Below are 16,294 nucleotides of genomic sequence, written 5' to 3'. Positions count from 1 at the left end.
TTTTACTGCTCTGAGCATCTGACCTTACTTGCTGAATCCCTATGTTTGCTTTCCTTGAACAAATCTGGAGTGTGCTGAATTGATGAAGTTGCTGGAGCTTTCTGCCCTGTACATTTAAGAGTCTGCTGTATTTTGTGTCTTCACCCTAACTTGCTTGAGATACCTCCATTCCTGACTGACTCAAGGCAACTTTTTGGAGTGGGAAGTTTCGTTCCATAGTAGTGTTCCCATGCTTACATGGGGCATGCTTACATGGGGCATTCTTCACATTCAGGGGGAGGCCATCACTTCTCCTCAGTGACTGACCACGCAGCTGTGTAATGTTAGCTGCGTATCAGCAGAATGCTGCTTAACTCAGCTAAGGTTCGCAAAGCAGACGAGATATAGTTAAGATTGCTGACAGAGACTTTAAAGCATCACTCAGCCTTCTGTCTTTCCTTCCTTCCTGAAAGGATGAACAATGAGTATGCCAGGCTCATGTGCTACTCATGGATGTACCGAAGCTGAAAAAAAACAGGAGTCTCTGCAACCATTGTCACTTTTCATACAAAACTTTTACTTCAAAAAGTTGCATATAAAGTTCTACACAGGAGAGTTACCATTTCTATAGTAGAAAAAAAACCACAAAACTGAAGGTAAAATCCAGCTCTGTCACTCAAATGATCGAAGGGTTGCTCCTTCCCAACAATCCACATGTGAGAGACTTCAGTGCGCATTTTGGTAGAAGCCCGTGGACAAATTGCAGAAGAAGAGTTCATTAAAGGAAAAACTGTAGATGTACATATTTACATCATTATCTAACACATGTCCTTTAAATCATCACAGCTATAGAACCACATTAGCACTCAGACTGGGTTTCATCCTTTGCCCTGTTTCTGTGCCAACGTGCCTATTTAGGGTGCATTACAGAAGCAGCTGTTTTTACAGAAGACTTTTTTTAACGGGCTTGGTCCACTGCTAATGCCCTAGCACTGTTCTAGAAAACAGGAGGAGGGTTTAATTTGCTCCCCAAGGAGACAGCTGAAGAGAGTAGACAGGTTTAAAACACCTTCCCTCACCTTATCTTCCACTCGGAAAAGAAACACAAACTGGAGAATGATGCCCTTCTAGTCCGAGGGCGAAGGAGCTTTTGGACTGAAAGCTGCCTGGAAGAAATTTTAATTTTGGATAATGATTGTCTGAAGAAGTTACTATAAACGATCTGAGCAAGTTCTGCTGCCAGATTTACATCAGCTCATCTTACCCCACCATGGTTCTGAGGGAAGAATTCCATTCTTCAGCAAGTATAAAGTTCAGTTTCTAAGCTTCTTAAAGCAAAAGCAGATGGCTCAGTATATAAATATATCCAGCATCTGGATTCTTAGTCACAAAAATAACATTCTTTAAACAATAGAAAATGGATCAACTATGAAACAGTTCTCTATCAATCTTAAGTTCTAACATCTTCAACAGCTTCATCATCTTCTTCCTCATCTTCATCACCTTCCCCCACTTCTCCATCTCTCTTCTCTTTTTCAAGCATTTTTAGGTATTTGCTAGCTAGGATCTTCTTCGGCAAGATATCTAGAAGGTAGAATTCTTTCTTTTTTAGTCAGTTTGAATACTTTCATTGCTATATTAGTACTGCTGCATCCATACCACTATTGCAGTTAAGTAAAAAAGAGGCGCTATTAAAAACATTATTAAGTGAATAACCAGATTAGTTAGCCTGACCTACACAGCTGTAAAAGAACAAGAGGGAAATATTCACTTATGGTACAAGTAATGAAAGATGAGGAATACATTTTACAACTGATTACTGGCAACTATGTTTTTATCTGTTATTGTAAGTTATGTAAAATAGTGCTCAACTACTCAGTGTCTTAGATTCAGCGAGCCAGCCATCCCATTCACGTCCTGTAAAAACAACTTTTCTGCATTAAGATACTTGTTCAGAGCAGTAATTGTGGACCTGAGACAAAGCAGAATTGCTTGCTCTGAAATTATGTCCACAGGGAACCCAGAAAAAGACAGGGCTAAGAATATCTTATTCTTGACCTACATCCTATGCCCATACCTTTTCTGAGTGGAGTGTTAGAACAAAACTCTAAGCATTAGTTAAAACTGTGCCCATACAGACATGTGTGTGTGTGTATATACACAAGAAGAGAGGAACACCACCATGAATCATTTGGAGATATAACAAGAATTGCAGATTTAAATGTGTCATTTTGGGGCCACATAATTTCTTACAGAAAGATGTGCAGTGACATTGTTCCATAAGCTGAAGGCTTGCAGATGCAGCTGCTGGAATTTAAGAAATGCTTAAGGCAACATGGTGAGAACTAATTAGCTTTGTAAAATTTTGAACCAACAGAAAAATTCTCATTCACAAAGATATATTCTCAGTGACATATTTTATGAGTTCTAGTTGAATGTTATGAAAGAGATTAATGACCAGTAGGAGAACTGTGTCCTCAAAAAACAATTCAAGCAGAACAAGATTACATTTTCCCAATTACAGACTGAATTTACCACAGATACCTGCAAGGAACTGAAAGGTCTCACACTCTTCTGCAGTATGAGACAGGTCACTGTAAGTTAGGGCGTTCTTCTCCTTGCCTCTGCCATGTTTGTAGGAGTATGTAGCCAAATACTGAACAAAAAGCTCCTAAAAATTAAAAGAAAAGCAACCCGTCAAACGATGAGTTTGCATAGGTAGTTGGCAACGGATTTCTTTGATCCCTATTTAAAGGCACAAGCGTCATATTTAGCTGCACCTATCCTGGGCACTGTGCAGACAGTAGCTTCAGAAAAGCTCAAGGACAGGATATGACTGCATCTCCCTGAAGCACTGACTGCATGCCTGGGTTCTTGCACATAACTTAGTTTGTGCTGTTCTTCTACACTTTGCACAGCCCAGCAACGGCCGCTCTGGCTCAGAAAGCTAGAGCGTTACCATTTGCACACGGGGTAATTTATACTAAGGGCCAGTGGTGTACATAAAATCCCTTGTATGGCTCTCAGACACTGGGACCTCGGTTGGGCAGGACGACGCCCAAGCTCCCTTCTGCAGAGCGGGAGCCTAAAGCCTGATGCTCCATGGCCGATGAGAGCCAGGCGGGAGGTGGAGAGAGGCGAGGGTAGCTCGCTGAGGACGAGGCGGGTACCGACAGAGCGCGGCTGCGGCCCCTGAGAGAAGCGACACGAGAGCCCAGCCCGGAGGCTGCGGTCCCTCAGAGCGACACAGGCCTAGCACGGCGGGGAAGAAGCCGGGTGGGCCGGGAGAGAAGGAAGAGGAAGCCGGTACCGTGGCTTTGGCGGTGAGGAACAGCGCGTCTTGGTTGATGCTAGAGACCTCCGGTGAGCTCTTCATGATCACGCGGATACGCGACAGGGGCAGCGACACCAACCGGTTCTCTCCACCGCTCACCCTCGCCGCCATCTTTCCCCTGACCGGCCCCGGCCCTTCGCACCTCCTTCACCCGGTAAGGCCGCCCCGGCTGCCTCGCACGGCCCGCTGGGAGCTGTAGTCCCCGGTCACGAAAGGAGATGCCGCCCCTTGCCGCGGCTTGCCACGGCAGGACTACAACTCCCATGGAGTGCCGCGCTCCCCGCTCGTTCGCCGAGCCGCGGGAGAACTACAAGTCCCGCGAAGCAGCACTGGTGGCTTCCTTCCTTCTCAGCGGGTCGAGGGATTGCGGTTCTCAGGAGGCTCGTAGCAGCCGAGGCCGTGGGGGATGCGGAGTTTTTTATCTGGCCCCGCGGGCAGGGACACTGGGCGGGTTTCCAGAGGGTTGGGGGTGTTCAGGTCCTCCTTGGATGAGCCCTGCTGCTGAGCTCCAGACTAGCACCCGAGTTCTGGGGACTCGTTTTTAATAGGAAACAGGCTCATCCTATATGTAGTCTAATTACAGGCCAGTGGCTACAAAGTTAACCCGAGTTGCAATTACAGGCTGCTAAGTAGCTCTCGCTGCTGCAGTACAGGAAAAGGGACAGCTGTCTGGTAATCCTGGCACTTGTCAGAGGTATGTTGAAGTGTGGAGGGCACATGTAAACTATTGAGTGATTATTGGTCTGTGTCTTTATTATTTACAGAGCATTAACAGTCTGTCTACTGTGTGCGTAGCTTGTAAAAGGCGTATGGAGAAGAAGCCTGCAGGAGGCAACAGGGGGGTTGTTACTGGTAGCGTTGGTCCCCGAGATTCACCTGACTCTGTTTGGCCAAGGGCTGCTGTACTCCCACTCAGTGGGAGTGACATAGCATTCTGGGACATGGTTTAGTGGACAGGGTGGTGTTGGGTTGATGGTTTCACTCAATGATCTTGAAGGTTTTTTTTCAGCCAAAATAGTTCTGTGATTCTATGGGAGCTGAGTTAGCATGTCCAGAAATGATAATGCATAGTTTGCATTTCACTAATCATAGAATCATAGAATCAACCAGGTTGGAAGAGACCTCCAAGATCATCCAGTGAAACCTATCACCCAGCCCTAACCAATCAACTAGACCATGGCACTAAGTGCCTCATCCAGTCTTTTCTTGAAGACCCCCAGGGACGGTGCCTCCACCACCTCCCTGGGCAGCCCATTCCAATGGGAAATCACTCTCTCTGTGAAGAACTTCTTCCTAATATCCAGCCTATACCTACCCTGGCACAACTTGAGACTGTGTCCCCTTGTTCTATTGCTGGTTGCCTGGGAGAAGAGGCCACCCCCCACCCCCCTTATGGCTTAAATAAGAAATTTCCAATATGCTTTCAAACAATACACATGATTATTTGTAAGAAGTCTGCTAAGGCTGCTGAGTTGATCACTATTTAGCACGAGAGAAGAGAATGAGAACTTTTCTGTAGCCTGCAATAACAGCTTGCAGAAATTAGGGCAGAAAGGAATGTACCCATAAACAATAATGTTGAATGGGAAGTACAAGGAGTTTGCTAACTATTACTAGGTGATACAGAATTTGCCCAGTACATAAAAACAAGGCTTTCCTCTATATGATACTAAGATTAATAAAAGATAGCATCCTAAGTAGTCATAAGCACTTTAGCACAAGGATCATACAGTGATGTCTTCACTGGCATTAATTTCAGTATTGCTCTATTTGGAGATGTCTTTTACAGTTAGCTATTGCAGATAATTTATATGTATTTGTTGTGGAGGCAGGGAATTAACATGTCTGAGTCAGGAATATATATAAAAATAGAATTATTTTCTTTTCCTGAAACTCCACCCCCAAAACTATATACAGAAATTAATTGAGTTTAATTAGCAGACTCAGTTTAATTGAGAATATCTTACAAAGGCTACTATAGGTAAATTTGGTTTAGAAGTCAGGAAATGCAAAGGGCTAAGCTATAAGCACAGCTTTCCCAGTATCAGCCAGGCTGAGCAGAAAGTTCGCTACTCACAGGTGAGTTAGGCTGTCTGAGAGAAAGGGCGGTCCAGATGCTTGTCAGCTCGCTCGCTCTCAGAAGACATCAGAGGCTCGTGTTAGGCCTATTAAGCTTGCACAAAGGGTGCTTAAGGTGGGAAGTCGTCCTAAAGAGGGACGGTCTGGTCCCTCAGGAGCTTGTCCTTCGCAGCACCAGGGGACTCTGCAGGAAGTACCCCAAGATTTATACCTTTCCTAGACAAAGAGTCCATTTACCACTCCCTACGCGCGGAAGACCACAGCCAATCGCCAGGCGATTCCAGCGCGGGCGCTGCGCGGGGCACTCCTCGAGGCGGAAGGGCCCCGTGCTCCCCTCGCCGCCCGCGCCCCTCACAGCCCGCTCCCCTCACAGCCCGCGCCCCTCACAGCCCGCGCCCCTCACAGCCCGCGCCCCTCACAGCCCGCTCCCCTCGCCGCCCGCTCCCCTCACAGCCCGCGCCCCTCACAGCCCGCTCCCCTCGCCGCCCGCTCCCCTCACAGCCCGCGCCCCTCACAGCCCGCTCCCCTCACAGCCCGCGCCCCTCACAGCCCGCGCCCCTCACAGCCCGCTCCCCTCGCCGCCCGCGCCCCTCGCCGCCCGCGCCCCTCACAGCCCGCTCCCCTCGCCGCCCGCTCCCCTCGCCCCGCTTCACGCCTGCAGGGCACGGGAGTGCAACAGGCCTTTCCTCTCATTCAAACCACGGAGGGGGAGGGATTTTGGGGTATCCAGGACAATCTTAGATTGTATATTTCCCTTAATTCTCTTGAGATTACAACCTCTGTACGGCCGTTCTGTCTAAGTTTTGTCTGAAGTGGAGCATAATGTCCTGTGATGCTACGAGGGACATCTACCAGGCTCGATTTCTTCCTTACCATCTTGTGACATCTTGTGGTAACAGTTGACATTACTATGTCAGAAAATTCTATTTACTGGAGTCTTTCATTATTTTAACACACATATAAACACCAGTATAGCAAGATTTCTGAGGGTATCGAGCTCTTTGGATACAGACTTACGATCCCTATAGATCCCCTTTAGTCATTCTGCTCAGTCGTATACAACGCAGTTTAAGAAAGTCTGGGCAAACCAGGACTTGCTTTCCCCTCCTCTAGGTCCTGTTTCACTATCAGATGTTTCCTCTTTTCCAGCGCAGTGTTTCCTGAAGGGCCACACGTGGGAAAACTCTTTTTTAATTCAGTAGTCTGCTGGGTGGATGACAGATTTCAGCTGATGTCTAGAGAACAGCAGCAGGAAGGCAGCAAGCTTAAGACATCTGTCCGTGCTGCAAACAGATTTTAGTCTGGTGAAGACAGACTCACGATGAAGCAATATAGCATAAGGTAGGTGCATACATGTGGAATACCATGATGTTGCAATATTAATACTATTTAATGATATAACATTTTTAGTATATTTTGAAATTGAAAAAATTGATGGCTGTGGAGTGGATTCAATTAAGGTAATTTTGTGGGGACAAGGAGGCTTGCATGATATTCAAACTAAGAAACAAATCTGAGCAGTAAGTAAATTGTATGTGAATACGTGAATGCAAACAGAAAGTGACTGAAATGACAACAGTGACATTAAGATACTTTAACATTTGATAGTGTCAGGTAAGGCTCTCAGTGTAGGAGTTCTTCCATTAGAATATCTGAAGCAATGAAGAGTTTCAAAAGCAAAAACCAATGAATAGAAGCCCAGCTTTTAGGCAGACAATACCATGTGTAATCTTCCATTTTTTAACAGGTACATACTTTAGGCAACTTCCCTTCAGAGCTCTTTCCACCACTTGGAATTATTCAGAACATTACATACCCACATTCTGGAAGATCTCAGGAGACTGAGTAACTTCATGATGATTACCAGTCATTATCTCCAACATACCCTGTGGTGGCCAGATCCATCCCTATCTCAAGGTTGTTATAGTTCAGGCGTAGAAGTGCTAACCACACCATGTAGAGATGACCTCAAATAATTGCAGCCCTGCCCCTACTCCACATATTTGCCCTTTTTCAGTGTTCCTGTTTGGGCACTCACAGACTACATGTTGCCCATGAGCCAGCAGTGGGCCGTCATGGACAAAAAGGTCAGTGGTATCCTGGCATTCATTAAGAAAGGATGTGGGCGAAAGTGTGTCTCTTCTCCCTCTGCTCTGCCCTGGTGAGGCTACACCTGGAGTGTTGTGTCCAGGTATGGGCTCCCCAGTCCAAGAGAGACAGGGAACTACTGGAGAGCATCTGACAGGAGACCACAAAGATGAGGGGAGTGGAGCATCTCTCTTACAAGGAAAGGCTGTCAGACTTGGATATTCTTAGCACGGAAAAGAGAAAAGTAACAGAGGATCTTCTCAATGCTGAATAGTAGGTAATGGGTAGTGAAGAGGATGGTGCTGGGATCTTTTCAGTGATGCCTAGTGATAGGACAGGAGGTAAAAGGTACAAACTAGAACACAGAAGCTTTCACTTAAATATAAGGAAAAAAATCTTTATTTTGAGGGCAAAGGAGTACTAGATCGGGCTGCCTAGAAAGGTTGTGGGAAGTCTCCTGAGAAGGAGATTGAAAACCCAGTTGGATGTGCTCCTATGCAACCTGAGGTCTTGAGCGACCTGTTCTAGTGGGAGGTGTCTCTGCCTATGGAGGTGGGTTGGAAGTGGATGATCTTTGAGGTCCCTTCCAACCTAAACCATTCTATGACACAGGTCATAGAACCGAACCCCACGAGCAGGCACCCCCGGCAGCGAGCCGGCCGCCCCGCCTGCCCCTCTGCACATGTGCGTCCCTCCCGCGGCCAGGCGGGGCTGCGAGCGCACATTGCCGTCAGTTCCGCCGCGCACCGCCCCTGCCCGCCCCTCGCGTCCGGCAGCAAGAGGAGGCGGGGCGGTTCCTGTCCCGGCTGTGAGTCCCCCATATCCCTAACGCGTAGCCTACCCAGGAGCCCGCGCCTATTTTGAGTTGGTTGCTTCCTTCCCCTACCTTCCCTGAGAGGCTCTGCTTCTTTCCAGTACCCCTACAGCGGTTCCTCTGGGCCTTCTCTCTCCTTACTCTGCTCCTCAGTCCCCTTCCTGACAGGGCTCGGGGGAGTGTGCGCCGAGCGCCGCGCCTCCTCGGGAATTTTCTCTCGTTTTGACATTTCTTTCTTTTCTCCTGGACTTCGCCGCGCCCGATGCGGGCATCTGGCCTGGGAGAGGGAAGCCGGGGAAGCGGAGCGCCGCGCAGGGTGAATCTCTCCCTTCCTGCTGCCTGCCCGCCCGCTGCGGCGGGACGCGACGCTCCGCGGAGTCGGGAGGGCCGGGATGGGCAGTGGGGGCAGGGCGCTGCGCTTTGGTCTGACGCGGAGTCGGTGGGGTGGGGGGCATCTTGGCACTGTCAGGAGTTCTGATTAGCCCCTTCTCTGCGAACAGCTGCTGCTTTGCCACCTGTGCTCCCGGTCTGCAAACTCCGCTAGCAGTTTCTTGCTTTTGGCATTTTTTTTTTTCAATCCTCGGGTTGTTGTGGTTTGTTGTTTGTGTTGTACGTGCGTTTTAGAAGTACTTTGGAGCTGAAATCCTCCAAAGGACCTGTGGTCCGGGAGGTCTCGGAGGGAAGACATGAGGGCTTGGCTATGCACGTTTTCATTCATGACACAGCTGCAGTACTATCAATCTCAGATAGGTCAAGAGAGACGGAATTAGAGAGATTTATAAGTAGAAAACATTGTCTGGCCCTTCTGGTGAACCTGCATGTGTTCTGAGAAAATAATGACTTCCCTTTTCTTAAAAATGAAGTGTTCAGGGTCTGATTTTCTTCTGCTTGGCCATGTGCGGTCAGTGACAGCTGCATAAAATGTGGTCGTTCCGCAGTGGCGCCGGTTTATATCTCCTCTCACACAGTTTTCCCTGTTTTTCCCAAAGGGTGTCGTGGAGACAGCCTGGGGAGCCTGAGTCTGGAAGGACATCTCTCCTGAGGTGGTGCTTCAGCAAGCCTTTACTCGGTGGCTGAGAGATGCTCTCTGCTGCCCCGTGTGTTGGGTTGGCTTGTGTAGTTGTACAGTGAATGAGACTGGTTCGGTTGGAAAATCCTAATTTACTAAGATGAGAACACTCCTGCTGCATGATTGAAGATTTAGTAAAATGATGAAAGCAAGTATTAGTTATACACAGTTGTACAATAGCAGAGTTATGCAGGATGCAGAAGTGTTTAACATCAAAGTCTTGGTTTGTTTTACAACTGTACATACTAATGAATGTTAAAAAGTAATGTATAATTTTTTTTTCAGCTGTGTGCAGCTGACACAAAATGAGTGTTCCTGACTACATGCAGTGTGCTGAGGATCATCAGACTCTCCTGGTTGTGGTTCAGCCAATTGGCATCGTACCTGAAGAGAGCTTTTTCACGATCTACAAGCGAATTTCAGCAGTGAGTCAAGTTAACGTGCGTGACTCTCAGCGTGTGTTGTATATCCGTTACAGGCACCATTATCCCCCTGAGAACAATGAATGGGGAGATTTTCAGACACATAGGAAAGTTGTGGGCCTGATAACTATTACAGACTGTGCTTCTGCAAAGGACTGGCCTCAGACTTTTGAAAAATTCCATCTTCAAAAGGAGATGTATGGTTCTACTCTGTATGATTCCCGGTTGTTTGTCTTTGGGCTTCAAGGAGAGATTGTGGAGCAGCCTCGCACAGATGTGGCATTTTATCCCAGTTATGAAGAGTGTGAAACAGTGGAGAAAAGAATAGAAGATTTTATTGAATCCCTCTTTATAGTGCTGGAGTCAAAGCGGCTTGACAGAGCCACTGATAAGTCTGGAGACAAGATCCCCCTCCTGTGTGTTCCTTTTGAGAAGAAGGATTTTGTAGGTCTGGATACCGATAGTAGGTAAGCAGCTACCTTTTTCATCTCACAAGTCTTGAAGAAATGTGGCAATTGGTAGACTTCAGAATAAGCCTTTTAAAAAGGACCAAGCAGACTTTGTTAATCAGAAGGTTATGCCCCTATGTTACTGTGTATGTCTGACTGTTTAATCTGTAGTCTGACCATATTTGATGTTTTGAGTTTATGCATTGTGTGTGAATATATTATATATATATATACACATACATATTTAATTCCTGAGGCTAATCCAATAGTAGGAAGATGTCCTAAGAAAGATTTGACAGATTCTGTCATGAAGAGACTTTGCTGGAAAGCTTCAAATGGTTTATAGATCTACAGTATTAATAAAAAAAATCCATTAACATCAATGAAAAATAAATTTGTATTATGTTGCACAGTATTTTATTAATCCTATTTACTGTGTTTTGTTTGTTTTTCTTAAGCCTCTGTTTACTTTTTCATCCCATGAAATGGTGACCGTTTGTCTTGGTTACTAAGCCCTGCCTCTTTCGCTGTCTTTTGTTTAGTCAGTTTATGTTCTTGACCTGTCTTTTGTTGCCACCATTCTCACAGTTGTTCTGTTTGTTTTTGTGTATGTTACAGGTAGTATTGTGTATTTCGCCCTCATACTGTCCTTCCTGGTCATTTACATGTTCAACTTTCAGATTTGTGTTAAATGGTACTTGTGTTAGGGATTAGTAATTCTGGCTTGGTAGCTACAGGCAGATTTGAAAGCCATTGTTTATAGTCATAGTCAAAGGATAGAAGCAGCCCTCCTCCTTTTATCTTGGAAAACATAGAGCTGTGGAAGCCTTATCAAATACATACTATGCATGGGAACAGTGCCTTTCATATCTGTCTTGTACTACTAACATTGCCAGCAGTGGTTATTGTGTGTAAAAGCTTAAAGGCTCCTGGGCAGGGTTCTCCAGAACTATCCCGGCAGGTTTGCAAAGCCATCTAATCGTGATAGTCACCTTGGCCTGCACAGTTAGATCTAGCCTGAGAATCTCTGTATAAGGACATGATATGCTGGAAGAAAGTAGTCTTAAGTTTCTTGTTAGTTTGAAGCCCTCCATTAAATTCTCTCTGATTGTTTGAAGGTCCAGCAGTGCCTTTCTCCCTTGCTTCTGATCCTCCTTGTTGGTGAGGAGTTGAACTTGCTTATCCAGTGGTGTGCCCTACTTGAACTACTCTTAGTGTTCTGCTTAGTCCTTAAACTATTCAACTTTTGTTAGTGTTATAAATTCTTATGTTACTCTGCATGGGTGGTTAAGTTTTGTAGACTAGATGAGGCCTTTTGGAATCTTGGCTTTAATTACTTTGGGTGATTTGTGTTTGGATATAATTCCCAAGATTTCCCATTCCAGTTAGCTAGGAGAACTGAGAGCATTAAGGCCACAATTAATTATGATATTTAATGGTGTCTTCTAAACAGCATGCTTCCAAATTGTACTTGAAAAGTCAGTTCCTTACATAAGTTACTTGTAAGCAGTGGCTGTACTGTAGCTAGCAGCTAAGTATTTCCTGTGAAATTCTAAACTGATTGGGAACTCCAGTATGTTTGCCTACTCATATCGAAGAAGCTATTTCTGTAGTTTCACTGAAGAGCTGCAGCAGATTAAGTGTGATGACCCTGATTCTGTAAACACAGAGTTAATCACAATTTCAGACACACTTGTGACCTTGCTGGGTGTTTTGAACACCAAATAATATTTCAGTAAGTCTGGATCAAAGGATATAATTAAAATGTTTACTGCAAAGGATATAATTTAAATGTTTACTGCACTTATCTGCTCTTTTAGTTCATTAGTAAGCTAGTTCTTCAGCTTTATTTTGCTACAGAGTTATTTTCTTGCAATTGTTTTGAAATTTAGCATTTGTATAAAAGTAAGCTGAATTAAAAGATCTTTGTAGTAAATTTAGTGTTTTTCATGGATGAGTAAGAAAGTTCCTTGAATGACTGGAATTTTTTATATGTATATTAATGTTCTGTAACAGAAAGGAGAAATTTATGCAATCCTAAGTAAACGTAAGAAAAGCAACTGCCCCTTTTTGAAATAGAAATAGATATGCACAGTGTACCTGAGCTTCTCTGCAGAGCTTTGGTAGGCACTTTTCAGTGCATGATGCATTTCTGCTGCAAAGGCTGGAGCACTTCCCATGTGAGGACAGGCTGAGTGTTGGAGTTCAGCCTGGAGAAGACTCCAGGAAGACTTTGTAGCAGCCTTTCACTGCCCAGAAGAGGCCTAGAGGAAAGATTAGGAAGGACTTTTTGTCAGGTACCATAGTGACAGAAATAGATGTAACTATTTCAAATTGAAGTTAAATTTATATTAGATACTAAGAAGAAGCTCTTCACAGTAAGGTTGGTGAGACGCTGGAACAGGCTGCCCAGAGACTTAGTGGATGCCCCATCCCAGGAGTTGTTCAAAACCAGGTTGGATGGGGCTTTGAGCAACCTGCTGTAGTGGAAGATGTCCATGCCCATGGTAGGGGGATTAGACTAGGTAATCTTTAAGGTCCCTCCCAACCCAAACCATTCTGTGATTCTACTTAATGAATTTCAGGACCAATGAAAGTGGTTGAACTAAGATCAGTTTATTAAGCTAACCTACACTTTCAAGTTTGACTCTGGAAGTGAGTAATAGATACAGTCGCTTGATTTGAAGATTAAGGAACATTTTCTGTATTAAGAGACTTTTTTCTAAGCAGTTTTATTGGAAAATACAAAATTTGATATTTATGATCAGGACATAGTTCTGATCTCTCTTAGTAAGACTAACATTGATTTGGTTGTACAATAATTGGAATATAGTTGGCATCTTTCAGGATGCAGAGTTCATAATTTAGGGATATGCATCACTATGCTGCATTTCAAATAATCTGATTCTCAAAAGAAGTGCAAGTGATTTTTGTCTTTTGCAAGATGCTTTTGTAATAAGCAGAAGAGGTAGTATTCCCACAGCTTGTACTGAGGTGATAATGTACGTATATTATTCTACACAAATCATATAGTGGTGTGTTTTTTTGTTGTTGGGAGTTTGTTTTGTTTTTTTGCTGGAAAACTTTGTGTGAAAAATGGTAGTGTTCAATTCTGAGAAGTTTTGAAGAAAGATTGTCTTGTGAAATAAAAATTGTAGGACTGGAAGTCTGTTTCCTAGAGCACTCAGCTCATAGATAATCCTGGCAAATCTGTTAATTTTTTTTTCTGTCTCTTCATTTGTGAATTATGTGAGGACAATTAAAAAAGTTTCTGAAACCAGTTGCTCTTGATAGTTGTTTGTAGAGGCTGGAAGATGGAAAATGGTGGAAAATCATCATTGTCATGATGACACGAAGGTCTTGTAAACTTGAAACCAGGAAACATAAATGCTAGAAATCCCATTTGTTTAACTTCTCTATTTTATTTCTGTTGTCAGCAAAAACAAAAAAAAAACCTGCACCTGTGTGTGATTATACTTGGATAAGCTCATTTTAATGTTGCTTATATCAGTTTGTGTTTTAGGTTCATTATTTTTTAATACTGGTAAGGCATCCAGTTATTACCATCAAGTGAAGAGACAGTAGGGCTCTGTTTTATAGCTATCTTTCTCTACACAGTCTCCTAGATGCCATTTGTTCACTAATTTATCAAAGTTTACAGTATCTCAGTATCTGTATGTGGCTGTTAATTTTCTTTCTGTTCTCTGTCCTTCTAATTTTGATTTTGTTCCTTTCTTTTCTTTTCTCTCTTCTCTCATACTGCCCTGTGAGTTTGTTGTTGGGTCTAAAAAGGTAGGCTGTGACTGTGTGTATTTAAAACTAGTTAGCTTTTTTCCATGTACTGCCTTTCCACTCCACCTTCATTGCATAATTTAGTGATGCTTTTTATATATTTTTTTTTCAGTACACACAAAAATATTTGCTGCCTGGAGCCTCACTACTGTGGTTTACCCCTTTTGATGCATTTGGCAATTATATTTGGTAGCAATGCTGTATTTTTTTGTAGGGCATACATAATTTGCTTAGGCGGCTGCTGGCCTCTGGAATTTGCTTTATTTTTTTAAAATCCAAAGCCATGAAAGCTGTTGCTGCCTGTGTTTGGTTTCCAAATTGAAAAGTTCTGGCAGTTGATCAAATGCCATAGCTGTGTCTTTTTAGTCTGGGTAATGTTATGAGTGGTGATATTTACAGTTCTGCATGCTAATTGAAATTAGAGAAATTTGATGGACATTTTTGTTGAAGCATTTTGCATGAATACTTTTGCAAATTTATTTTGCATGTTTCTTGTCTTTAAATTTAGCCACTTTGAAATTTTGAGGATCCAGAAATTCATTCAAGCCTATTGCTGGATGATTTGTAGTGAAAATTAATTCTGTCTTGAAATACAATATTGCTGGTTTGAATTTTCTGTACACTTTTCCTGGGATTCTAGGAAAGAATTGGAGATGAAGGGGTGAAATATGCAGCGTACATAGCAAATAAGGCAGAAATGGAAATGAGATTGAGTAGTGTTTTTTGGTTTCTGGAGTAAGTTTATTGTCCTCCATTGTGAAGTAGGAGTGGTCACTGATGGTAATAACAACTATGGTTATTATTCTGAAGAGAATATATGAGTGTGTAAGGTACCAAACTAACACAACAGACTTTAGAGAATAAGATTTTTAAACTGGATTTGTAGTGATGTGTAAGTGTCAATGTGTTGAGAAGAGTACCTTCTGAAGAGGAGTTTGGATGACTGATGCTATCAAATAGTCCATGTGTGGTTCTGCCTACTGCAGCATTGCCTTCCTTGAGGATGTTTCTGAGTGCATCACACTCTAGGAGTTTATGGTGTGTTGTTGGAGCAAACTTGGGTGTGTCTTTGAAACTTAATGTTCTAAATGCTCTTCTAGAGCAAAATAAGTAGAAGTGGTATGATACTCTGAGGAGCTGACCAGGAAAAAGGTTTGGCATCTTATCCTAGAGAAGGTAGCAGACAATTGACATGGACTTTGTCATCAATAGATTAGGATTAGGCAGTAGAGCACCAAAATAATTAAATAATGTTTTAATAAAAAAATAAATTAGAAGAAATCTCTTAACTTCTCGCTTTCTGGCCAGATTCTTTAGAAGCAAAACCAGCTAGGTATTAATAATGATAATTTGATGCCGATATGTATGTATATATGCATGTATGACTTGCCATTAAATTTGCACCTCATCGTGCACTGAAGAAACCATCAGTCACTTACATGTAATTTTAGTGATCTGCTATGTAAGTATTACATTTTTTTTCTCAAAATAGACTTCCCAAATATGAAGTAAATTAAGATTTGGTGTCTGTGGAGAGTGAGTTTAGTTTCAATGGTACCTTTGCCTTATGTCTTTCTGGACATAATTGCTTTAATTGGCATAAAAAAAGCACTTGGACTAGTTATACTTGATAGTTAGAGATAAATAATGACACAGTTTATACATTTGTATGGTGCAAACTTACTCTATAATTAGTGAGAAAATATTTTCTAAAAGGATAGTGAAGATTTGCAGGGACTATGTGAGATAGATCCTGTCTTGGCACCACATTTAAGTGCCTGTAAGTAGGTGGTGTAGTTCAGTCTTTGAATAATTAATAGTAAATTTCTTCATCCCCAGGAATAAAATATCCATTTGTTTATAAACATGGAGAGCTTTTAAAAGAGAAATATTTTGAATGAGTGTTTACTGATGTCTGAGTAAATAAATGCATTCAAACTTTGCATGTATTTATGTATGCATAAGCCTGCAGCAAAATCAGGTGTTGGTGAGGAGGAGCTGTCGGTGAGGCAGCGTGATTGGAACAATCTCATTATTAGGTTCTGATTTAGAAGTCTGACACAATCTCTTCCTGTTGCTGTGTGACTTGTATTCATGAACTTAATCATGTGCAGTTTGGAAAATCTGGAAAAACACTTAAAAACTGCACTTTTTGAGAGAATAAGAAATGCAGTTTGTCTGTAAATGTAGAGATTATTGGGAAGTGTAGAGGAAATTGGAAGTGTTAGCATCTTTGAAAGGACATATAGTTGTGCAAGGAAGTGGTGA

The 16,294-nt window shown here is 43.1% G+C and overlaps 2 protein-coding genes across 14 annotated transcripts in view; one reads left to right on the top strand and one right to left on the bottom strand.

Annotated features, from left to right (window-relative positions):
- Window positions 1–532: 532 nt before the first annotated feature.
- On the bottom strand, window positions 533–3,467 carry CHRAC1 (chromatin accessibility complex subunit 1). 2 transcript variants are annotated; one of them, XM_064154361.1, is made up of 3 exons: window positions 3,290–3,467; window positions 2,524–2,650; window positions 533–1,578 (listed from the first exon to the last, which is right to left on the bottom strand). In XM_064154361.1, the coding sequence occupies exons 1-3, from the start codon at window positions 3,422–3,424 to the stop codon at window positions 1,430–1,432; spliced, it is 411 nt and encodes a 136-aa protein (XP_064010431.1). In that variant the 5' UTR covers window positions 3,425–3,467; the 3' UTR covers window positions 533–1,429. The 2 variants fall into 2 exon arrangements, with proteins under 2 accessions (XP_064010431.1, XP_064010432.1); XM_064154362.1 differs by having other exon boundaries at window positions 533–1,563.
- Window positions 3,468–8,185: 4,718 nt separating this feature from the next.
- TRAPPC9 (trafficking protein particle complex subunit 9) overlaps window positions 8,186–16,294 on the top strand; it is a 443,292-nt gene continuing 435,183 nt past the window's right edge. For 8 of the 12 annotated variants that reach the window (XM_064154353.1, XM_064154354.1, XM_064154355.1 and 5 more), the window contains exons 1-2: window positions 9,248–9,337; window positions 9,649–10,252. In XM_064154353.1, coding sequence (XP_064010423.1) covers window positions 9,669–10,252 — 584 coding nt within the window. In that variant the 5' untranslated portion in view covers window positions 9,248–9,337; window positions 9,649–9,668. The other 4 variants (XM_064154352.1, XM_064154349.1, XM_064154350.1 and 1 more) reach the window with 3 other exon arrangements.

The sequence above is a fragment of the Pogoniulus pusillus genome, chromosome 14 (genome assembly GCF_015220805.1).
Source record: "Pogoniulus pusillus isolate bPogPus1 chromosome 14, bPogPus1.pri, whole genome shotgun sequence".
NCBI lineage: Eukaryota > Metazoa > Chordata > Aves > Piciformes > Lybiidae > Pogoniulus > Pogoniulus pusillus.
Note: the sequence above shows the minus strand (reverse complement) of the source record. Positions and strands in the feature narration are given on the sequence as shown.